The sequence below is a fragment of the Xenopus tropicalis genome, chromosome 1 (assembly GCF_000004195.4).
Source record: "Xenopus tropicalis strain Nigerian chromosome 1, UCB_Xtro_10.0, whole genome shotgun sequence".
In the NCBI taxonomy this organism is placed as follows: Eukaryota; Metazoa; Chordata; class Amphibia; order Anura; family Pipidae; genus Xenopus; species Xenopus tropicalis.
In genome coordinates this window covers 66,289,343-66,312,147 of record NC_030677.2, presented here as the reverse complement: position 1 = coordinate 66,312,147, position 22,805 = coordinate 66,289,343, and the positions used below count along the sequence as shown (strand labels likewise).

The following is a 22,805-nucleotide window of genomic DNA, read 5'->3' as shown; positions in this document are numbered from 1 at the left end:
AGGACTGGGAACAGAAACCATACAATCAATCCTTTATAAAATTATATGGAATTTGAATGACCACACTGATATTTAAGCATTCTCCATTAAGTTTTTTTTAATATTCTTTATTTTAAAACACTTAAATGGGGGATACAGAAGGCAAGAAGGGGAGGGGGTCAAAAAGATTAGTATGTACGATAGGCACATACTCCATTAAGTTTAATGTGACAATGTGATTGTCTAGATTTTGTACAAAATTTCTTGACATGATGGCCCTGCCAGCTGTGTATCTCCTATTTGCTGCTGCTGCTGCTAAGGGCCTTCCAAATTGCCCACTGGCTGCTGCTCTGTGTCTTCTGATTCTTTCTTAGCTGGCTCCAAATGAAGAGTAAAAAATCGTCCTCATCTTCCTCTGCAGGATTTACATATGCGTCCTGTAATAATCCATAAGAAATAGTTACATTTCATGGCATCAATACAAAACGAATTATTTTAAACTCAGTGTAACATTTATATTTATATTTTTTAGACTACAATCAACTTATGAGGTTTTCTAGCTAAAAGGTAGTGATTTAGTTCTACTGATATCAAGGCTAGCCCCTGCACTTACGGTATGTCCCTCTTGTCTCACTTCCCTGCTGCTAATGGCAAACATATCTAACAGCCATACAGGGAACACTTACACTCTGACTGGAACTACTGCAAATGCTTATAGTTTAACCAGCAGGCTAGTGATTACAAAAGGAAATTAAAAAGAGGATTTCTCCTGTATAACTAATAGAAGTGCAAGGAGAGAGAACCAACCTGCTAGTAAAAGTTCTTGCAGGGCTAAAGTGGTGCTACTGCCTAATATTAACTTGTAGCTGTTAGAGTTTTAAAGAATTAGTAGCAAGAACCTATGTGTAATGTAAAGTTGCACATGTTGCTGAAAAGCTAATAGATAATAGCTGTAGTTGCTAGAAGTTTAAATTAAATAGAAGCAAAATAAATGCCTGTGTTGACTTTTTCCATAACTGATTTGGTTGGATATTTTAATTTAGACCATACTGTCCAGTTACTTGGAAATGTGTGGTAAGTTGGGTGATCCTGATAGGAAGCCCCTCTTCAATTTCATCTTGAACAAAATGGAATTAAAAAGTTGTCATATATGTGTAAGGCTATCCATATGCTATCCATCCATTTGACCCGTGGGCTAATTTATCAAGTATCAGAGCGGTTGGCCTGTGTATGGTCAACTTTTCCCATTACAATTACTGTTAAATTATCGAATATGTATTTAAAATGTATGAATACCTTGGACAATTCCATAACGTTCTGATTAAGCTCCAAACTCCACTGTGCTCTTCTGATCCCTCGTGGACAGCAACACCTATAAACAATATTGTAATTTTAAAGTACACACACAATAATATAGAGATAAATGTACAAACATGAAAAGTTATACTCACCAATTTCAATTTCATCCAAGTTACTGTGAACTCCCGGAACATTCCAGCTGGCGCTATCCCCTAAATCATCTAGAAGCTCCCCTTTAAATTCCCAGAGTTATACTCACCAACTTCAACTTCATCCCTGTCTTTGTGAGCTCCAAGAACATCCCAGCTGGCATCATCCCCTAAAATATCTAGAATTTCCCCTTTACACCCTCCCCTCTTTCCCAAACCCCAGTCCCACTAACAGAATTACTGGATGTGCAATGAATGAGATGAAAGAACTTTGTAGCGTTATAGGTGTATGATATATATATAGGACTATGGCCATGTTATAGATGTTAAACAGATCCCTTGCCAAGCAGGAGGTGGTCTGGCGAGGTGAAGGTGGTAGCATATGCTGTGGCAATGGCTCGCCATAAAAATTCCAGCTTTAGCTTTTAGTATAGCTTTAACTTTAGCTTTTAGTATAATAGTTTGAAACACCTGTCCTGCTACTTTCCACCTGACATATCCCTGCTTGCTCCATCTGACCATATTTCTGCCAGCTATGTCTCACCAACACCACCTGCACTTTAGAACTTTGATCAGTATTTAACCTGCAAATATAAGTAAACCTCTATTGAGCTTTATATCCCTGGACAGTGGCTTATTTATATTTGCATTGCTTATGCTAAGGTTTTAAAGCTTTGCACATGGTTTCACAAACCCAAATCTGATCGAGTGGCCATGTCCTTGGCCCACCCATTCCCTACCCTATGCCCAATGGTATAAGGGGTAATTTGACAATAAAGGCTTGCATAGATGTTGCCCTGTTTCTGAAGTATAAGATTCGGGACCTTGACTCTCTCTCTATCTCCCCATATGTGTCAGGTTAGGGTAAAGGGGGTTAAGCATTTGATCCACCCCATTTAGATGGTGTCTTAGAATTCTTATGCAAGCCACTTAAAATTGCCCCTGATCCCTTAGGCTTACCAAGGACATGGTCCCCCGGTCAGTTGGGGCAACTGCGCAAATCTTTTTAATATCGGCATAATTGAACTACTTTTTTTTATAAATACTTTTGGTGGTGGTAAGGCCAGTGATAGCAGAGACGGACCAAATAAAGTCTGATGAAACAGGCAGTGATATTGCTAGATGGAACAGGTAGGAGGGAATTGTAGGTGTTAGTAAGGCCGTGCAGGCAGTGGTCATGTTTGTTGGAACATGTCATGGTATAGTCTAAAGTAGCAGGCAGTATTATAGTGACATTTTGTAGCCAAGAGGCAGATCTCCTTACTCACTGTTTAATAGATGTTATTTCAGTGTCTGTTTAGATGTATTGTCTATGGCTAAGGCAGTGGTTTACAGAGATAAAATAGGCATTGGTTTGGCCAAAAGTATTAGGTAGCCAGTGTTAAAGCAGCTGTAATAGATGTTGGTAGAGCTGTAAAAATAGGTAGTTGTAAATATTAACAGCATTTGTAATAAGGCACAATAGAGCAAGTGTTAATACACCCACATGAAGCAGGAACCTAAAGCAGGTGTTAGTGCGGATTGATGGAGTGGGTGGTATGATTCAGGTAAAAACAGACCCCGTTCCAGATAAAGCAGGAGGTGGTATGGCCAGATGAATTGGTGGTGGTAGCACAACAAATGGTGTGGCACAGGAATACAATAACAACAGCAGCTCCAGCTGCATTATGGTGGCTTTCAACATCTGGCCTGCTACCTGCCACTTCCCACATCTCTGCTTGCTCCATTTGCCCAGGCATCTACCCACCCGCACCTAAGAACTTTGATCAATTATTAATCTATAAATATAAATAAACCAATGCTTGAGGACCTTTTGATTCCTCTACAATGGGTTACTTATAGTTGTACTGTTTGTGATAATATTTGAAAACTTTTTACAAACCCAATTCTACTTGAGAGGCCATGTCCTTGGCCCACCCATTCCCTGCCCTGTGCTCAACGGTATAAGGGGTAATTTTACAATAAAGGTTTGCATAAGTGTGAAGAGTTTTAGGTACTTGACTCCCTTTCCCTACCTCCCCATATGCAGTTAGGTTTGGGGAAAAAGTGTGGAGAACCTGATCCACCCCATTTAGATGGATTCTTATGCAAACCACTTAAAATTGCCCCGATCCCGTAAGCTTACCAAGGACATGGCCCCTCGCCAGAAGTAGGGACAAATTTACAAATTTTTAAATTGCAACAGCAAAAGTAGTACTTTGTTAAAATACTTAGGTGGTGCTATCTGTGGTGGTAAGGCCAGTGATTGTAGAGCCAAGTGGAGCAGGTAGAGTCTGATGAAACAGGCAGTGATATTGCTAGATGGAACAGGTAGGAGGAGATTGTAGACACAAGTGGAATAGGTGTTAGTAAGGGCCAGATGACAGTGGCCCAGGCAGTTGGAACAGATGTCAATATTCATTTGGGAGACTAGGCAGTAGGTGGTGTTAGATTTGTGATGGACAGCTGGACAATAAAAAAAGGTGGCATGGGCAGATATATAAGCAGCTAGTCCATTTGATGCATGACTTACAGGTACCGGGTAGAAATGTTAAAGGAATGGCCACCTAAACAAGTTGACGTAGGGTGTCAATGGCAGCAGCACAAAATTGCTCACTCCTGCCAGCTGGGATTCAGATATGTAAAGCATTCGAGAATGCAGTCATCTGAATCCAAAGCGGTGTTGCCATTCAGGAATGGTAGGTCGGCACTTATAAATTCATTGTGATCCTAAAAAACAAAAATAAATTATCAGTTCAGTTGCTATACGGAACAAATTGCAGGCAGAAACTACTTCATGTAAATATTACCAATTAATCACAAGTCTATTCTGCTCTATTTGTGGTATCCATTGTTTGGCAATGTACAACATTCCAAAAAACTAATATATGTGTGCCCTTGGGGCAATGGCAAACTAGTTTTTAGTAGCCCGAAAAACGTGACACTAAAGCAGTGATATCCCAGCTTGTTAGCTAGTAGTAGGCAACGTTGTAAGAAAGGAGGGCTGAGGAAGATACAAAGGGTAGTGGTCTCCACAGAGTGAGAACGGGATGGTATTTATGCAAGCCTGAACTCCAAACAATAATAGTAATAGTTTTGGAGAAGCTGGGGAAAAGGGGGAGGGAAAATAAAGTAAAAGAAACTTTTTATGAATGTCTTTAGACAAACCTAATGTCGACCCTGCTTCTTACACCTACTTTCTAAGGCTGCATCCTGATGTATAAATGTACTTTAATAACGTGCCCTACCGCTGCATACATTTGTGTAACAGTTTCTGAACCTACTTGTCTGATACAAATATATAATATATAACAGTGCTGAGGAACAACTTATAAAGTCCAAACAGAAAGGAATAGTACAGTCCACAACCATTAACTTACATCTTCAAATCTAATTGGTGGTGAAATCCTTTGCCTTTCCACGTCCTCCCAATTAATTTTCCTATACAGTTGGTGTTCCCTTATATTTCCATTCATCCCAAGACGTTTGTGTGGTCTTTTCTTCAGGAGCTAAGAAACAAAAGAATAGTTGTTTACATAGCATTTAACTCTACTCAACAGCAGTTGTAGAAATAGGGAGGATTTCACTAAACCTACTGGCAGTGAACAGTTGCCCAGTCAATTTAGCAGTTCCCAAACTACTAGCTGAAATTCTCATGCGTGGTTTAGTTTTTAAAATGTGTTGATCTTTGAGTCTCAGATCTATTATCAAAAGCAAATTATCCAAAAGCTCCTAAATAGCTCAATACAATAAAAATGTCTCTCTTTTTTGGCTGATTTACAGTAGAGACAATAAGTATTGAACATGTCAACATTTTTCTCACTAACTATATTTCTAATGGGGCTATTGACATTAAATTTACACCAGATGCCAGTAAAAACCCAAGTAATCCACACGTATAGTATCTCTACTCTAAGGAGTTATTTATCACGCTGTGTAAAAAGTGGAGTAAAACATTATCGGTGATGTTGCTCATAGCAGCCAATCGGATGCTTTGGTTTTCTAACTGTTGAAATCTAATTGCTGATCACCGGTAATGATTCGCTCCACTTTTTACACAGCATGATGATAAATATACTACTTTGCTAAAGAGAAAAGAGCACTAATACTGTATACAGTGGAGCAGGTACTAAGGATTAGGTTTATCCATCCACACCGTTGTCTCAGACACACAAGATGTAGCTGCCCATCTTATTTACATCTCTATTTATTTGGTGGCATCTGTTACAGGGGTGACAAATTAACTGCACAATTAAAAAGTCTGTACTAGAAAATATGCTCCAAAGATGGGCACACACCACAGATAGGGATTGGTCAACGGCCAATGAAAACCCAATTGTCTGTGCCAATTCTTTTGATAACCAAGTTTTTTTTAACCTTCTATTATCATCATTTATTCACTGTATATAGCATCAGCAAGTTATGTCTACTGGAGTTCTGCCCAAGTTGATAATTGCAGTACCCCAATGGTGAGTGACCCCTGAGAGCCCAGCACCCAGAAACGCCTTGCAGTTTGTGTAGCCAACAGATTAACTGCTCAAACCCACCTTCTGCAGGAGATCTTGCAATGTTGTGCTCATCCCCTCAGGAAACACCGGCTTCTCAGTGAGGATGGAACTTCTCACATCCTGTTGGTGGTAGTCGTCATGAAAAGGGGATTTTCCTGTGGCCATTTCGCTCACTATTATCCCTAATGACCACCAGTCTACTGCCGCGTTGTACTTCTTGTTACCTAGCAGCTGATATAAAGAAAATATATTACCAAATGCCAAAATCAAGTTTACAGCATCTTCACTCATTCAGTAAAGACAAAGGAGAACAAGTTATTGGTAATTTTCTAGCACTTCAGTACTGTCACTAGAAAGCTAATGCTCACTTTTTGTTCTCTCTTGATGTTGGATAACCTATATATTTATTGCACCAGGATTCTGGCTTTAAATGTTGAAGCTAAAGCGTATTTGTATTTTCCATTTGGCCATTTACTCTTTCACCAATCCCATGTTTGGCTTTAAATATATTGAGCAGTTTCCTACCTCTGGGGCCATGTACCAGCATGTTCCAGTTTTCCCACGGATGGTCTTGTGGCCAAAAACGCCTTCTGCTGCGATGCCAAAATCAGCGATTTTCATGTGTCCATCGCTGGTAAGCAGGATGTTGTCTGGCTTAAGATCTCTGCAAGAGAAGGATAGTAAGTAATTTTGTGGCTATAAGTAAATGAAAAACTGTAGCCCTTATATTATAGTGTTCTAATAGCTCTTTAGCTCCCTCTACTCACTCTCTAACTGCTCATCATCCTAGTTTATAACTTCTTAACTACCTTATTCTCACTTCAAATCACCTCATGCAGTCATTCTTTCTTGACCTTTTAGTGTTCTTCCAGTCCATATCTGTACCACTTAAAGGGAAAAGAAAGTCAAAGTCACTTGGGGGTGCCAAAATGTTAGGCACCCCCAAGTGACTTTGACCACCTACCTTTTACCCCGGGCTGGTGCCCCTGTGAGGAGGGAACAGCACCAGCCCGGGGTAGCTGCAGGCGCTTCCTTCCTGTTGTTTCGCTGCGCGCGCATGCGCAGTAGAGAGAAAAGCCGAACTTAAACATTAAAGTCGGCTTTTCACTCTACTGCGCATGCGCCCACCGCTGGCATTCAGGAAGAGGAAGCCAGAACACGGAAGCGCTGCGCTCCAGGTGCCCCGGGCTGGTGCTGTTTTCTCCCAACAGGGGCACCAGCCCGGGGTACGAGGTAAGCGGTTAAAGTCACTTGGGGGTGCCTAACATTTTGGCACCCCCAAGTGACTTTACCTTTCGTTTCCCTTTAAGCACCGCTTTCCTTGCTTAATATCAACTGATTCCCATTTCCTAACCTAATTGCTCAGTACCCCCACCTCACTCCGTATACTCTCTCATTGTGCCTTTTTCTTCCCAGCCAACCATTCCTCTAGACCTTGGTGTCTATTAGCCTCACCTCTGGTGGGGAAAACAATTTGGCCCTGATAGGTACCCTTTAACTAGCAGGTTGAGTTAATGAATTCTCATCCAAGCCTCTGTGGTACTGATTTTTATTGCAATATTCTGTATTTGAGTTATGCATGTTGCCCTTACACCTTCTGTCATACTCTCATCCAGCCCATGGCTTATACTGGTTTCTGAAACTACAGAAATTATTATACTATGTTAATAGCATGACTTAAAGCTTTGTCCTAAGTTTTAAGTGCTAAGTATTATTTAGCTGCAGTGGACCTACAATTAAATAATTAAAATAAACTTAGCAAATGTGTAAGGAAAAAGGAAAAGCGGACAGAAAAACACTTTACTTTTTTTAAAAATGTAGGTTCCTTTATAAACAGAACACTAAGAGAGCATCTTGCTACTGAGCTGTATCCGTACACAATCTGATTTATATACGGTACAGCTGATTTAAAGATAGTGGTACACCATGAATTTTCTCTGCTGGCAGTAAAGTACTATCACCATGTGTGTCTAGTTGCTACCATAAATGTTATCTATCTCTCACTGCACTCTCACTGAATGGGGTGGATTTTAGCCAGAAATTGTCAGAATGCTACACACATTTCTGCATTATTACCTTAAGTATTAACTGAATAATATATTAAATATGCAGAACAAAAAAACTTTCTACTTACCGATGGATGATACCTAGAGAATGGAGATACTGAACACCACAAATTAGTTCTGCAGAGTAAAAGCTGGAAAAAAAGAACAAACAGATATTAATAGCTGCGCTGAATTCTCAATAGTTTCCTTTTTCCAAAATGTTAATTTTACACTACAAAATGAAAATTGTGGGTGCCCATGTGCCTCTCCCAGCCTGGCGCTCAGCAATACATGGATGCGGCCAGTAAATTATTTAGGGGGGGTCACAGATCAGAGTTCCATTATAGAGCTCAAATACCCGTGTCTGTGGTACAAAATGCAGGGCAGAATGCAAATGTCAAAAAACATGTCAGTTTGCGCCTGTTACTTTGCACCCTATCCTGCCCTTTGTAAATGAGGCCCAGAGTCATATAAATATTTCACAACCACAATCAGTAAGTCCATTGAAACATAATATATTCTCCTGCATGTGCCACTTATATTGCCCTTTAATTTTCCACAGCCAAAGCCAATTTACCACAGACAAAAATACATATTTGGTGCAACCCTATAAGGCTTACATTCTGTATACCTTAATCCATTTATCTGATGCCTTTCACTTTCACATTGGTTTATACCAGTAATGTCAATTCTTTTCAATGATGTCACAAGTACAGAGCTACTTACATGACATGTCTTTTTTTCAGATGGTGCTTGATGCCCAGCAGATTGCTGAGGCTGCCTCCGCCCGCATACTCCATGACCAGAAAGGCATATTGCTGAGTGCAGAGACAAAAGGGAAGAGAGTGAAACACAGGAACAAGAAACCCCAAACTATTGCATGTAATACAGGCATGTCCCTCAGCAAAACTAGATACAGAAAGAACAAGTATGTTGTGTAATACTCTTACATGGCTTTTGTTGCTCATATCATGGCATTTAGCTGAGCTTTGGGGATAGGCAACTAGTAAACCAAACGGTATGGCAGCATTGGAAGTAACTTACTTTGGTCTGAAAGGCTGCAAGGCCACGGCACAAGAATGGACTGCCGCAAGCAACCTTCAGGATTCTGGCCTCCTTCTCTATCGTTTTCTTCTCCTCGTCCTTAGGTGTCTTCCTGATGACTTTTACAGCCACGTGTTCTTTCTTCGTGGGGATGGAAGCCAAAAACACCTGAAAAGTCAAAAAAGAATAATGTGCATCTTCCAAAGGGCTAATTGATTAAAGGTTCTGTGCACTTTAACATGCATGCAAGTTGATAAATAGTGGGCACAGAATAATGAAGAATGGACATCATGGCACCACAAGAGGCAGCACTGGAGTGGATGGTTATTAAATTTGCTTTAGTTGCACCTTGAAGCTGCTGTGGGCTTTTAATGGGCCTTATGCACAAGGTGCAAAGCCACACAAGACAACTAATAACATGCATTTAGAAAGCACCAACATACTTGGTAGTGCTGTACAGTACTTATAGATTGCCTCTCATTGCACCCTGGTGCCACTTTTCATCTCTATAGCAAATGATCCCAGTGAACCCCACTGTAGAAGAATTTCCATTATCTCCTATTTGTACTGGGCCAAGGATCTTTTTTACCCAAGGTAGGGATAGCTATATAACCCCACATTAACCCACCATAATATTTGCCATGTTTGGAACAATTAGAGGTTGATAGAGACCAATTAATACAGAAGCATAAGGAGAAAAAAGCTAACCCGATGAGCTGCTCATATATTTTGCTGCTGTTCATACCAAAATAGACTTAGGAGTATATTTATTAAACTGTGTAAAAAGTGGAGTAAAACATTACTGGTGATGTTGCTCATTGCAGCCAGTCAGATGCTTTGCTTTTTTAACCTTGAGCAACATCACCAGTAATGCTTCATTTCACTTATTACCCCTTATTGTTTGAAACTGTGCTTACCTTACTTTTTTTTTTTTTTTAAAACTTGCCCTTTATGCAATGTCCTTTGTCACCTACCCATAGTTCCATACCTAGCCCTGCCCCCCATTTCGATTAGTAGAGTTTTTGTGTCTGTACATGTAATATTGACAACATAAAATTTTTCAGTTATTAAACTACAAGTTAACATCCACAAGCCCCAATTCCATCTCATACTTCCAACGTCTTCTGTTTTATTGTAAATAATATACAGGTCCCTTTCTATTGAGCACATCACTCACCTTGCCAAATGTGCCTCGGCCAAGAATCGAGTGGAACTCATAGTTGGTAATAATGTGTTCCGGTAGACGCTCAGCTTGAATGGGCTGTCTCTCCTGGCTTCTTCTTTCTTCTGGGAGAAAAGGAATCTTATTAACAGCACATTCAGCAAATAACCACCAGTACCACAAGCAACTGAAATGTAAAGTCTCGTTCTATGGTTGGATTACTTGGTCAGTTTTTCTACACTCTTATTTAAACAGTTTATTGTTTGAAGATGCTCTTTTGGCTTGTTTGCTAAACCAATTTTATAATAATTTTTTTTTTTTACCTGTCTGAAATTTATGTTACAGTGAGGTCACAGAAATTTATGGCACAGCATAACCCCAGCATTTTATGCCAAAAATAAAAGACAGAGTGGCCCCAGAAATAAATGACTACATGCCCCCTAGCCTTTCATGATTCAGAATGGCCCCCAGCATTGTGTGACATGTCATGGCCCTTGAAACATCTAACATATTGCAGATCATGGCCCTCTAGCATTCTGATACAGCATAGCCCCTCTGCTCCATCCTATGACAGCTGATGCAGGAGCAAAGCTCAGCTACTGAAATAAGTTTAGTGCTGGTGTAGAAATAAAGAAGTAGAGTGGCATCCTTACCCACTTTTAGCCCTGGTCACACCTTTTAGCAAATAGTCAGTACTATTTGGTTATATAGGTCAAAGTCGATCAGCAATTTATTTAATTATGTATATTCAGTACTATACAAACTAAAAAACTAGTAAATAAGGTCAAACTGGTAAGTTAATGCACTCAGTACTGGTCTTGTGTTATGAAACCTAAATAGTTAAATCTAAATAATAATAAACATTTGCTTTCTGGCTGAGTACCTGTTCTTTCCTGGCTGTCCAGAAGTTTCATCTTCTTCCTCTTCATCTCTTCTTCTGTAGTTGTTTCTTGTTGTCTTCTTCTCTTCTTGGAGACAGACTCCATGTTTGGGGTGGAGAATATGCTTAAAAGCACTTTCCTCCACCTGGAATACCTGCAGAAAAAAATGCTTTTGTTGGGGGATCCCAAAAAAGCGCTCTCGAACTCTCCGAAAATCCAAATCGCACCGAAATCTCTCTCAAATCGCACGAGCAAAGAAAAGCACTGAGTCTCTCATAAGAAGCTCAACCGCTCTGAAATGACCAGTATTGGTAGGGTCCAACTGTCACTTTGCCAGTCACAAGGCTGCCATGACATCACAGCAGCCCAGACCAAAATCAGTAGTAGATATAAATTATGTGATATGGTTTTGAATTTAAGGATCTAAAGCTTTCCTATGCAAGAAATGCAAAATAGTTCTTTTCCTAATGCACTGTATTCTGCAACATAGAGATTCAGATTGCTGAATCAGGTCATTTGTCATTAAACTGTCATATAATATACCCAATAACAAGACAAATATATGTGTAACAATACAAAAATCTTGTGTATTTGTTCATATAAAAGTCACATTTTAAAGGGCACTTTTTTTTTTAAGCAGCACCTGCTTTTTAAATTCAATATTTGCTTCAGGACAATTTCAAAAATAATGTCCTACGCCCAATCCTGTTATAATCCTTCTCTGCATTAACTGCATTAGCAGCAAAACAGAGCAAACTAGGAGAAACATTATAGAGCTGCCCCATGGCTCCTTCTATCCAAGCTTGGTTCCTGATTAATAAATGTGTGTTTTTGTGGCATCAGAGTTGTCTTTGAGGCAAACAGCAGGGGAGCACGCAGTATAGCTGCATATGCCACAAGCTGTATATGAGCAAGGGAATTATGGGACATGCACATAGTGGATGGGGACCCTTTGTAAAGACACTGGGAAGGTAGATTTGGACAGTAAAAAATAAAACACAAAAGGATGACTGTGTAGTGTTCATGGTTTTGATATATATATATATATATTTTTATATAGGAATAAATATAGGAGTAGAATACATGCATAAGAGTCTGCACTTATTGTACAGCGCTGCGGAATATGTTGGCGCTTTATAAATAAATGTTAATAATAAGTCTAAGGCTCAGATTCAATACATCTACTTGTACTGCATGAGTCGGCCTGAAACCCATGGGACCTGCAGGTCTGGGCCAGTAATTTGCCCCATAGGCATGTCACAAGTGGGTGGCAAGTCAGACCCTACCAATCCGTGAAATCCCAGGCCCATTAGTGATCTGCCCCCACTGATATCAGATATCTAATCAACAGGATAAGGAAGGACCCACGCTCACTAAAGTCTACCTTTTTTATCCAGGGATGTATTTAGATCCAGTGCCACCCTAGGTACCGGACTAAACTGCACTCCCAGCATGTGGAAGTGTTATAACAATACCCTTACAGATATGTAAATGCTGCATCATTTTTGCAACATATGTCTTCACATATCTCAAGCTGTCATAGAACAGAGGTTTATACTGGGCCTGCTCACAACACAATGTTCTATTTTCCATCTGTATGTTCATGTACAACACAATAATGTAACATTGTGTGCTTACAAGCCCAAAAGCAGATATGTTAGTCTGTTTAACTTTTCAAAACTTTTATTTTTTGACATTTTATTTTCAGGGTGGGACAGAGGCTTCAAGTACACGGATTTCTCAGAATAAAAATCAATGTTCATACTTATAATGTTCCTTAACGAGAACATTCCTGTATTTATACCCCAGTTTACTTTAAATGAACCCAGCCAGTACTGGGTGAACCACACCAAACTAGTAGTGGGGGATGCCCTTAAGGCCTATATACGAGGAATATATGTCTCATATCAAACAAACTCCCAATACAACTCTGAAATTGGCACTCCAATATATAAACATACAGTATATACTCACTTTCTAGGTCTGAAAATTAAAAAAGTTAACTATTTTTGGTAGCATAGCCGCTACCACAATTGCCAGGTGTGCGACAGTGCTACCTAAACCCATGTCCAACCCCAATGTGCCTCGCTACCAGAAAGGGCCCTCCCCCTGATAAGGGTACCCTCAGCCCTGACTAGGGCGGCCCCTGGTTTTCTGAAGGGCTGTCCAGGTCAAAACTGTCTGCCCAGTTTTCCAAATTAGGAAAATCAGGCAGGACTCCCTGAGATGCCATAGCCCCACTCCATAATGTCACCAGCCTGCCCCGGGTGATATCATTGCCCCGCCCAAAGTAAGGAGCCAGGAATGATGGCAACCCTAGCCCTGACCCCCTCAAATAAAGACGCTAACAACACAGCTGGTATTGGGAAACTTTATTCAATATCTCAGAGTAAATGCATACATCCTTTATGTTTAGAATTTCTTTTCTTTTTTAGTTATTATAACATGTTCCATTGCTAGACGTGCAACTATATATATATGTATAAATATATATATATATATATATATATATATATATATATATATAAAAGTTTATAAGTTCAAGCAGGTGTATAAACAATAGATGCCTGGGTGCAGTCCTCACGAGCGCAGATGATCAAACAAAAATGGGCCGCTTCACACAGGACTTATAACAAAATCTTGTGATTTTTTTTTTTTTTTTTTAAATGTTTTTATTTTCCTTTTTTACAAACAAATAAAACAGATATAAGAAAGGGGGAGAGAAAAGGGGGGAAAAAGAGAGGAGAAGAAGGGTTGGTAGGGAGTTTGCACATTTTGCTCGCATTGGGGTTAGTGAGACTTAAGGGGTTAATCTGGTAAGTTCGGGGTGTCTGCTGTTGTAGGCAGGGGGTCCCCTTCCACATCCAGCCATGGTTGCCATACTTTCTCAAACTTTGCTGGGCATCCTCTGGCAAGGTATGTCAATTTAATGGAGGGTAGGGCTCCGTTAATGAGCTTGATCCATTGCTTTTTTCGGGGGGGTTTGGGTCCCATCCAGCGCAGAATAATACATTTCCGAGCATAGTAGAGCAGGGATCGGGCAAATTGTCTAGAGGCAATGCTTCCTACTTGGTCCTCCAGGATGCCGAGTAAGCAGGCGTATGGTGAGAGGAGGGGAGGATAGGCCAGGTGGCTTGACATGTGTGGTGATGGTCTTGTCAGTTTCTCTGCGGCCAATTTCCTTTAGCCTGACCGGAGTAAAGTAGATCTGCATCAAAAATTTGTATTGAATTAGCCTATCCCTTGAGGATATCAAAAAGTGGTATAGATTCTCTGTTACCTCCTCCCATTGTTCCTCTGTTAAGTCGCCCAGCATTGACCTCCATTTGAGATAGGTTCTGTGGAAGGGGGCCTGCGAAGCTGAGTTCAATAGGGAGTAGAGCCTAGACACCAGCTTGGGGGGGCATTCCTGGGTCAACAAGTTTTCTATGGGGTAATTCTCATAGACTAGGGATGTTTCCCGGAATTGGTCTACGAATGCCTCCCTCAGCTGTAAATATTGGTACAGTTTAGCATCAGTCAGCAAGGGCCTGCTTCTAAGGTCAGTGTATGTGGGGAACAAGTTCTCCTCAAGTATATCCTTGAGCCTTTTTATACCTGCTATAGGCCAGATTTGGAATTGGGGTAGTTGCATAAGGTGGATTAGGTTGCTATTGTTCCAGAGGGGGAGCCTGGGTGAAAGCAGTGGTGGGTCTATACCTAGTTTGCGCAGTGCCATGAGCCACAGTCTGTGCGTGAGCTTTATGATAGGGGTAGTATGCTGTATGTCTCCTTGTGTTCGGTATGGGGCGTTTTCCATGGCTTCAACTGAGCCCAGTATTGTGGCTTGTAGTGCCATATTTGGGTTTTCAGCATCTGGGGCCAGCCACCAGTGGATGTAGGCCGCTTGGGAGGCAATATAATATGTTTGGAGGTTGGGTAGTCCCAGCCCTCCTCTTTCTTGAGGGGCGCATAGAGTCTCCTTGGCTATACGTGGAGTTTTGTTGTTCCAAATAAAGGAGGTGGTAATCTTATCTATTCTTAGAAAGAGTTTTTTGGGTAGGTGTATGGGGGTGTTACGAAGTACATATAAGAACTTGGGAAGGAAAATCATTTTGAACAAAGTTACCCTTCCCCAGAGTGTAAGTGGGAGTCGCTGCCACACCTCTGCTGTTCTGGCATAGTGTTGGATTATGGGTTCTAGGTTTAATGCTATATATTGAGATAAGTCCTTATGTATATTGATGCCCAAATATTTGAAAGAGTCCGCTAGTTGTAGATCAGGGTGTGGAGGTCTGATAGGGGCTGTTGGTTGGTCAATTGGGAAGATAACGGATTTCCTCCAGTTCACCTTGAGCCCTGAGTGTTTGCCATAGGTTTGTATCAGTTCCATCGCTATTTGCAGAGAGGGTCCTGCATCCTGTAGGTACAAGAGCACATCGTCTGCATATAACGACATTTTTTCCCCCACTTCCCGGAGTTTGAGCCCTTTATAGTTAATCTTGTGATTTATTAGGTGTATAACAAAAAACTTGCCGTTTCGGCCAGTCCTGCAGCCTTTCTCAAAGCTAACAAACAGGCAACGAAACCAAACTTAAATACTCAGTGTGGCGGGAAAACACAGGCTGTGGCGTGGCTACATGACGTTTCCCATAAGTGATATACACAAAAATACAAATAGTTACATAGTTACATAGTTACATAGGGTTGAAAAAGACCAGTGTCCATGAAGTTCAACCCATCCAAGTAAACCCAGCACACCCAACCCACACCTACCAATCTATACACTCAAATACATAAACTATAAATACAACCACTAGTACTAACTGTAGATATTAGTATCACAATAGCCTTGGATATTCTGATTGATCAAGAACTCATCCAGGCCCCTCTTAAAGGCATTAACAGAATCTGCCATTACCACATCACTAGGAAGGGCATTCCATAACCTCACTGCCCTCACCGTGAAAAACCACCTACGCTGCTTCAAATGGAAGCTCCTTTCCTCTAATCTAAAGGGGTGACCTCTGGTGCGTTGATTGTTTTTATGGGAAAAAAGAACATCCCCCAACTGCCTATAATCCCCTCTAATGTACTTGTACAGAGTAATTATGTCCCCTCGCAAGCGCCTCTTTTCCAGAGAAAACAACCCCAACCTCGACAGTCTCACCTCATAGCTTAAATCTTCCATCCCCTTAACCAGTTTAGTTGCACGTCTTTGCACTTTCTCCAGCTCATTAATATCCTTCTTAAGGACTGGAGCCCAAAACTGCACTGCATACTCAAGGTGAGGCCTTACCAGGGACCTATAAAGGGGCAAAATTATGTTCTCATCCCTTGAGTCAATGCCCTTTTTTATACAAGACAGCACTTTATTTGCTTTAGTAGCCACAGAATGACACTGCCTGGAATTAGACAACTTGTTATCAACAAAAACCCCTAGATCCTTCTCCATTAAGGAAACCCCCAACACACTACCATTCAGTAGATAGTTTGCGTTTATATTATTTCTACCAAAGTGCATAACTTTGCACTTATCAACATTGAACCTCATTTTCCAGTCTGCTGCCCAGTTTTCTAATTTTGTCAAATCGCTCTGCAAAGCAGCAGCATCCTGCATGGAACTTATAGTTTTGCACAATTTAGTGTCATCAGCAAAAATAGAAACAGTACTGTCTATGCCCACCTCCAGGTCATTAATAAACAAGTTAAAAAGCAAAGGCCCAAGGACTGACCCCTGCGGTACTCCACTAACCACACTGGTCCAATTAGAAAATGTTCCATTTACAACCACTCTTTGTACTCTATCCTTCAGCCAGTTCTCTATCCAATTACAAATATTATGTTCTAGGCCAATATTCCTTAATTTGATCATTAACCTTCTGTGAGGTACTGTATCAAACGCTTTAGCAAAGTCCAAGTAGATGACATCAACTGCCATTCCAGCATCAAGGTTCCTACTCACCTCCTCATAAAAGGCAACTAAATTAGTCTGGCAAGATCTGTTACGCATAAAACCATGCTGGCACAAACTAATAGTATTGTGAACTGCAATGTATTCAAGTACCCTATCCCTTATTACCCCTTCCAAAAGTTTTCCTACTACTGATGTCAGACTAACAGGCCTATAGTTTTCAGGCTGAGAACGGGATCCCTTTTTAAATAACGGCACCACATTAGCAATCCGCCAGTCTCTTGGCACCATGCCAGACCTCAATGAATCCTGAAAAATTATGTGAAGAGGTTTGGCAATCACAGCGCTCAGCTCATATAATACCCTGGGATGAATCCCATCCGGCCCTGGACCTTTGTTTACCTTTACATGTTCAAGTCTCTTTTGAATTTCCTTCCGAGTGACCCATGCGCCAGTAGCTAAATTACTAGAACTGGGCATATTACAAGGGAAGCCTTCATTATCTGGCTCCTCAGATGTATAGACAGATGAAAAATAAGAGTTCAAAATTTCAGCTTTTTCCCCGTTCTCATCAACCAACTTACCCCCCCGTGATAATAAAGTTCCCACCCCTTCTTGCTTCATTTTTTTACTATTCACATAATTAAAAAATAATTTAGGATTCTTTTTACTCCTAGCAGCAATATCCCTTTCCATTTCTATTTTAGCTTGCTTGATAGCTTTTTTGCATGCTTTATTTGCTTCCTTGTACCTGATGAAAGTTTCTTCTGTCCCAGCTAACTTGAATGCCCTAAAAGCACGTTTTTTCTTACCAACCTCAACAATAACACTTTTATTCAGCCATAAAGGTTTTGCTTTGCGATGCCTCTCCTTGCTTACAAATGCAACGGTTGGGGAAAAAAGAAAAATATCAATCAAGTATTAAGCATAGTAGCAGAATGTTTCAATTATGTTATAAAAGTTGAAATAATGTAAGCAATAAATAAACTCTATGGTTCTATAGCACTGGTACATTCCAGCACAATTACTGGTGGAAATGCCTCTGCCAACACTTTTGAAAGGAACCTAAATACTAAAGTAAAAACTCAACTTTGCGCCTAGCAATCCATAGCAACCAAGCAGTGGTTTGCCTTTAAGTAGGTAGATAGAGATAGTATATGCTACATGCAGATTTGTTACCTTGGGTAGAAAGACCTGGTGCAAACTGTGTGAAATGTAATTACATTACTTATTTACATTATACCAGGTATTTGTTGCCATAAGGTTTAGGGCTCTGGCACACGGGGAGATTAGTCGCCCCATGACAAAACTCCCTGTTCGCGGGCGAATAATCTCCCCGAGTTGCCATCACCTGCCATCCCACCGGCGAAAGTGTAAGTAGCCTGTGGGATGGCACACGCAGCGGCGTGATCTCGGCAAATCACCGAAGTTGCCTCGCGAGGCTTTTTCGGCGATTTGCCGAAATCGCGCTGCCGCGTGTGCCATCCCGCCGGCGAAAGACACTTTCGCCGGTGGGATGGCAACTCAGGGAGATTAGTCGCCCGCGAACAGGGAGTTTTGTTGCGGGCGACTAATCTCCCCGTGTGCTCTCAGAGCCCTTAGGGTGGATTAGTATTATCTTATCAAATAAAACGTCATCCTACAATGTAAAACCATAATTAGTGTGAGGTGCATAACCCACACAAATGGATATTGGAAACAGATACTTGCAGCCAAGTCCCAGCATGGGAGGAACATGCCTATGCCGCTATCAAACGAAGAACAGAGATCTTTTGGTATAATAAGCACATTAAAAGAGTTTCAATCAAAAAAATCAATATAAGTTTAAAAGCTAAGAATGTAAGGACAGACTTTGTGACACTTTCCTGCTCTCTAATGTCAGAGCACTTTTAAAATGATATCCTTCCTGCACATACAAGTTGGCCTGATTTTGAGCTGGCACTTGCCACCAGTAGAGTTCTGGCCATTATGTTAGACATTTGCTCACTCCAGCCTTTACAGATTACATTTTTGCCTAACTAAAAGGCAACCTTTATCTATTTTGCGCAATCTCGTTATTTTGCCCATTTTCATTTTAACACTGAACTGCTCCTTTAAAACTGCATCTCAAAAGGCCTGTGTATAAGAACCTTCAAGATCGCTAAGCATCTGCATTCAGTAATGTCTAGAGCCTTTGTAGCTATGCGATTTCTCTAAGTATTGAAGGGAATAAGAGTTAAAGAGGATGCTGTGAACGTCTTGACTGAAGTCTGTTTGCGTAGTGCATGTGCCGATTGCTGACAGGACCTTAGAGATGGGCTGAAGAGCAGCCTGTGGCTTCATCATTGTTAGTGGCTGTTCTGCTCCAGGAACTCTGCAAGAATTAAACAGGCAGTGACATGAATAACAGCCTCCAATATGAAAATGAGAACGCCTAAATGGAAAGATAAAGAATACAAATAATAATATCTGTTCTTAAAGGAGAAGGAAAGGCGTTTTGGCATTTTAGTTACAATAGATTAGCCACAATAGTGCCACCTAGAACACTATATTTATTCTGCAGAAAGCATTACCATACCTAAGTAAATAGCTCTAGAAGCCCCCTCTGTTTGTTTAAGATAGCAACTGCCATTTTAGTTTGGTCTGACTTCACTTCCCTGCCTGCAAACTGCTCCTGGAACAGCTTTAAACTAAGATTACGCACTTGTGCCGTGCCCTGAAGAATTTTTCTGAGAGAAGGAAGTCTGACACAGAAGGTCATGTATACAGAATAATGGGAAACAAATGTGGTGTTTCTTTTTACACAGTGCTCAGAGTAGCAGTTCTGTAAGTGTTTATGGATGTATTTACATATACCTTTCTGATACAACATAGTTTTCATCTTTCCTTCTCCTTTAATATGAATCTGGGTATTGGACTTAGCTAAGCACACTACCTGTATTTTACATTTTGTATCAGATTTTTTTTAAAACAAATGTAAATAGACCAATTATGGATAGACTTGGAACATCACTGTCTACATCATTCTAAGCATTACTACTGAGATTGAGCCAGGGCGTAACTATAGAGGAAGCAGACCCCACTGTCACACGAGGGGGCCTGCACCGTAGGGACTGCTTCCCTTATTGTTGCATATAAATCCCAACTTCCAGCCAGCTCTCACGTAGAAAAGCGAGTGAGGATTTATGTGCAAGTGAGTAGGGAATGCCTTCGGGCAGGGGGAAGGGTGCTGTGTTCAGATGAAAAGAAATGTTGAAATATTCACATAGAAAAGCATGAGGAATTCATGATTTCTGAAGACAGGTTGTAATATGAATGTGCTTTCAGTTTGTATACACCAAACTGGTATATACTGGCCATTCTATTGAAAAAGGCCAAACCTTAAGGGTAAGAACCCACAGAGTGAGTTATTTGCCCACAATAGATCTCGGGCGAGTAACCGCTCCGAAAAGGCTTTCCACTGGCAACAATAGAAGTCACCACTGGAAAGCCCTTTGCATCATTTAGTTTTCCAAAGTCGCACAAAGTTGCCCGCAGGAGGAAACTCCTTATTCTAATATTAGTAGAAAGTGTTATAAACTAGGGTTGTTTTTACTATATGGCTCTCCAGGGTAGGTCTTATCAACTGCGGGGCCTACTTGGGACCACCAAATTCTACCAATCAGTTTGTATATATCACCCAACTTCCCACACTTATCTATAAATTGCCCGTTCTCTGCAAAGCTCTATTCCCTCTCTTCCTCTTCTGTTCCTTTAATCCTGCCTTCTCTACAACTGAGATTCTAGCTACAGTATCTTTATAAGAGCATTCTGTCACAGTGGCACCATCCTATCTGATACCCATTGCAAGCAGACGTCCTGTTCTGCTTTATGGCTGAGATTCTAGCTATCTGTATAACAGAGCTTTCTGCCATTGATGCCTTAACCTTTACCTGCCAAGGACGTACGGCGTACGTTGTTGCAGGAAAAGGCTTTATCTGGCAACGAAGTGTGCCGTAGGTCGTTTGGCAGATAAAGATTCTCACATGCCGCTTCTGCAGAGAATTTTTAGTGATGATAGCCCCCTGGGAAACGAGCCAGGGGGGCTGTCATGCCGCCCACTCACCAGGACTGCACAGAACGACCAGCCATGCGATCCCTGTTTCTGGACAGGTAAGTATGTTTTTATTTTTTGTATTTACACACTTACACTCACTTACACACATTTATACCTACATACAGCACACAATTTAGCAGTTTTTCATTTTGCACACTAATATACACTTATATACACTAGAAACGAGTTGCTGGAAAGCTGCACACCATAAGAGCAAGATAATACCTGCGTTCCAGTGCTGAAAGCGTAAATACACAGGGTTGGAATGACAGCTTAAAAACGTTTGTACTGCACTGTGATGTTACTGTCCCTGATGAAAGTTCCAGATAGGAACTGAAACGTCGGACTGAATAAAGCCTCACATTTATTTATCTAAACCTCTGTGATTCTTCTTGAAAAACATCCTGCGTGTGCTGTCATTCCAACCCTGTGCACTTATATACACTCATATACACACTTACACACTGTCACACTACTTTTACATATGTACACACATGTATACACAAACTTTTTTTTTGTATTATTTTTTTTTTTTTCCCCATTTTACTGCTTTGTTTTTTAGTTTTATTTTTAGTTTATTTTGACAGCGTGACTATTGGATCAGATATTCTGACCACTAATTACACTGTCATGTGACTTATTTTGTTGTTTCGCAGATTTGCACAATTTTTATGGTTTTATTGCATTTTTATCCCTGTATAAGTGTTCCTGATCTGTTTTTAGCGTAGCTTTGCCAGGTGTAACTTTGGTGTACAAAAATAACTTTACCTATTTTGAATTCATCAGAATGTGTACTTTACAAAAATGTATGGTTTTCTGGGGGTCTCTGTATAGTTAGGGGGGGTTACGGCACATAATACGCTGACAGGGGACTCTGTGTGCAAAAGCTGAGTTGGCAGGCGAGAAAGCCATATGCGCTATTTTCATTTTGTGGCAAACTGCAACATTTTTAGGTGATTTTCTGAAATGTCATAAAAACCACTAACTTTAGGAAAGCTTTGCAGATAAGTACTTTGGTGTGGAAAGGACTCTTTACCCATGTTGGATTTGTCAGGATGTGTACTTTCCAAATATATATGGTTTTCTGGGGTTTTTCTGTATAGTTTGGGGGTGTTACAGCACATAATACGCTGACAGGGGGCTCTGTGTGCAAAAGCTGGGTTTGCAGGCGAGAAATCCATATGCGCTATTTTCATTTTGGGGTCAGTACATACCGCAGACTTTGGTATATCTGCATATTGGGCATCAAACTGTTCAGTAGACCTTAGGTGTTCCTATTTGGGGTGATTTGCCATTGTACGCAAGAAATTGTGTGAGATAAATGCGGCAAAAATGCGATTTTCTGAAATATCATAAAAATCGGCAAACTTAGGAAAGCTTTGCGGCTTGGTACTCTGGAGTAGAAAGACGTGGTTACCCATTTTAGATTTGGGGGAAAGGGTACTTTCCAAAAATATATGGATTTCTGGGGTGAGCGTACATTTTTGTAGCATTATCCCTCATAAAGGATGTACAGTAAATGTGTTTATTTTCGGAAATGACAGATCATATGGGGGTATGTTCCCATTGGGGCCCCTACATGCCACATATTTGGATAAACCTATACATATTGGGCATCAAACTATTCAGTGGACCCCTGGCATTCAAGCTCAGGGTGTTTTATCTTGGTACCTAATGCTATGTGGGAGATAAGATGCTGCAAAGAGGATGCTTTGAGCGGATTTTTGGAAATGTCATTAAAATTACTAACTTTAGAAATGCTTTGTGGCTTGGTACTTTGGAGTAGAAAGT

General features: G+C 40.7%; 2 protein-coding genes and 1 long non-coding RNA gene across 13 annotated transcripts in view; 1 reads left to right on the top strand and 2 right to left on the bottom strand.

Annotated features, from left to right (window-relative positions):
• Positions 1-22,805, top strand: part of LOC101734304 (transmembrane protein KIAA1109-like) — a 126,344-nt gene that overhangs the window by 48,030 nt on the left and 55,509 nt on the right. The gene's annotated exons all lie outside the window — the stretch shown is intronic.
• Positions 100-22,805, bottom strand: part of LOC116410961 — a 54,013-nt gene continuing 31,307 nt past the window's right edge. Inside the window, exon 2 of the long non-coding RNA XR_004222790.1 lies at positions 100-416. This is a non-coding gene — a long non-coding RNA (uncharacterized LOC116410961). The remainder of the gene's footprint in view (positions 417-22,805) is intronic.
• LOC116410952 (protein kinase C theta type-like) lies at positions 2,668-11,400 on the bottom strand. Of its 2 annotated transcripts, XM_031902659.1 has the most exons (8): positions 11,049-11,400; positions 10,181-10,290; positions 8,686-9,171; positions 8,049-8,111; positions 6,440-6,578; positions 5,954-6,145; positions 4,787-4,915; positions 2,668-4,136 (listed from the first exon to the last, which is right to left on the bottom strand). In XM_031902659.1, the coding sequence occupies exons 3-8, from the start codon at positions 8,925-8,927 to the stop codon at positions 4,020-4,022; spliced, it is 882 nt and encodes a 293-aa protein (XP_031758519.1). In that variant the 5' UTR covers positions 8,928-9,171; positions 10,181-10,290; positions 11,049-11,400; the 3' UTR covers positions 2,668-4,019. The 2 variants fall into 2 exon arrangements, with proteins under 2 accessions (XP_031758519.1, XP_031758521.1); XM_031902661.1 differs by lacking the exon at positions 11,049-11,400 and having other exon boundaries at positions 10,181-10,336.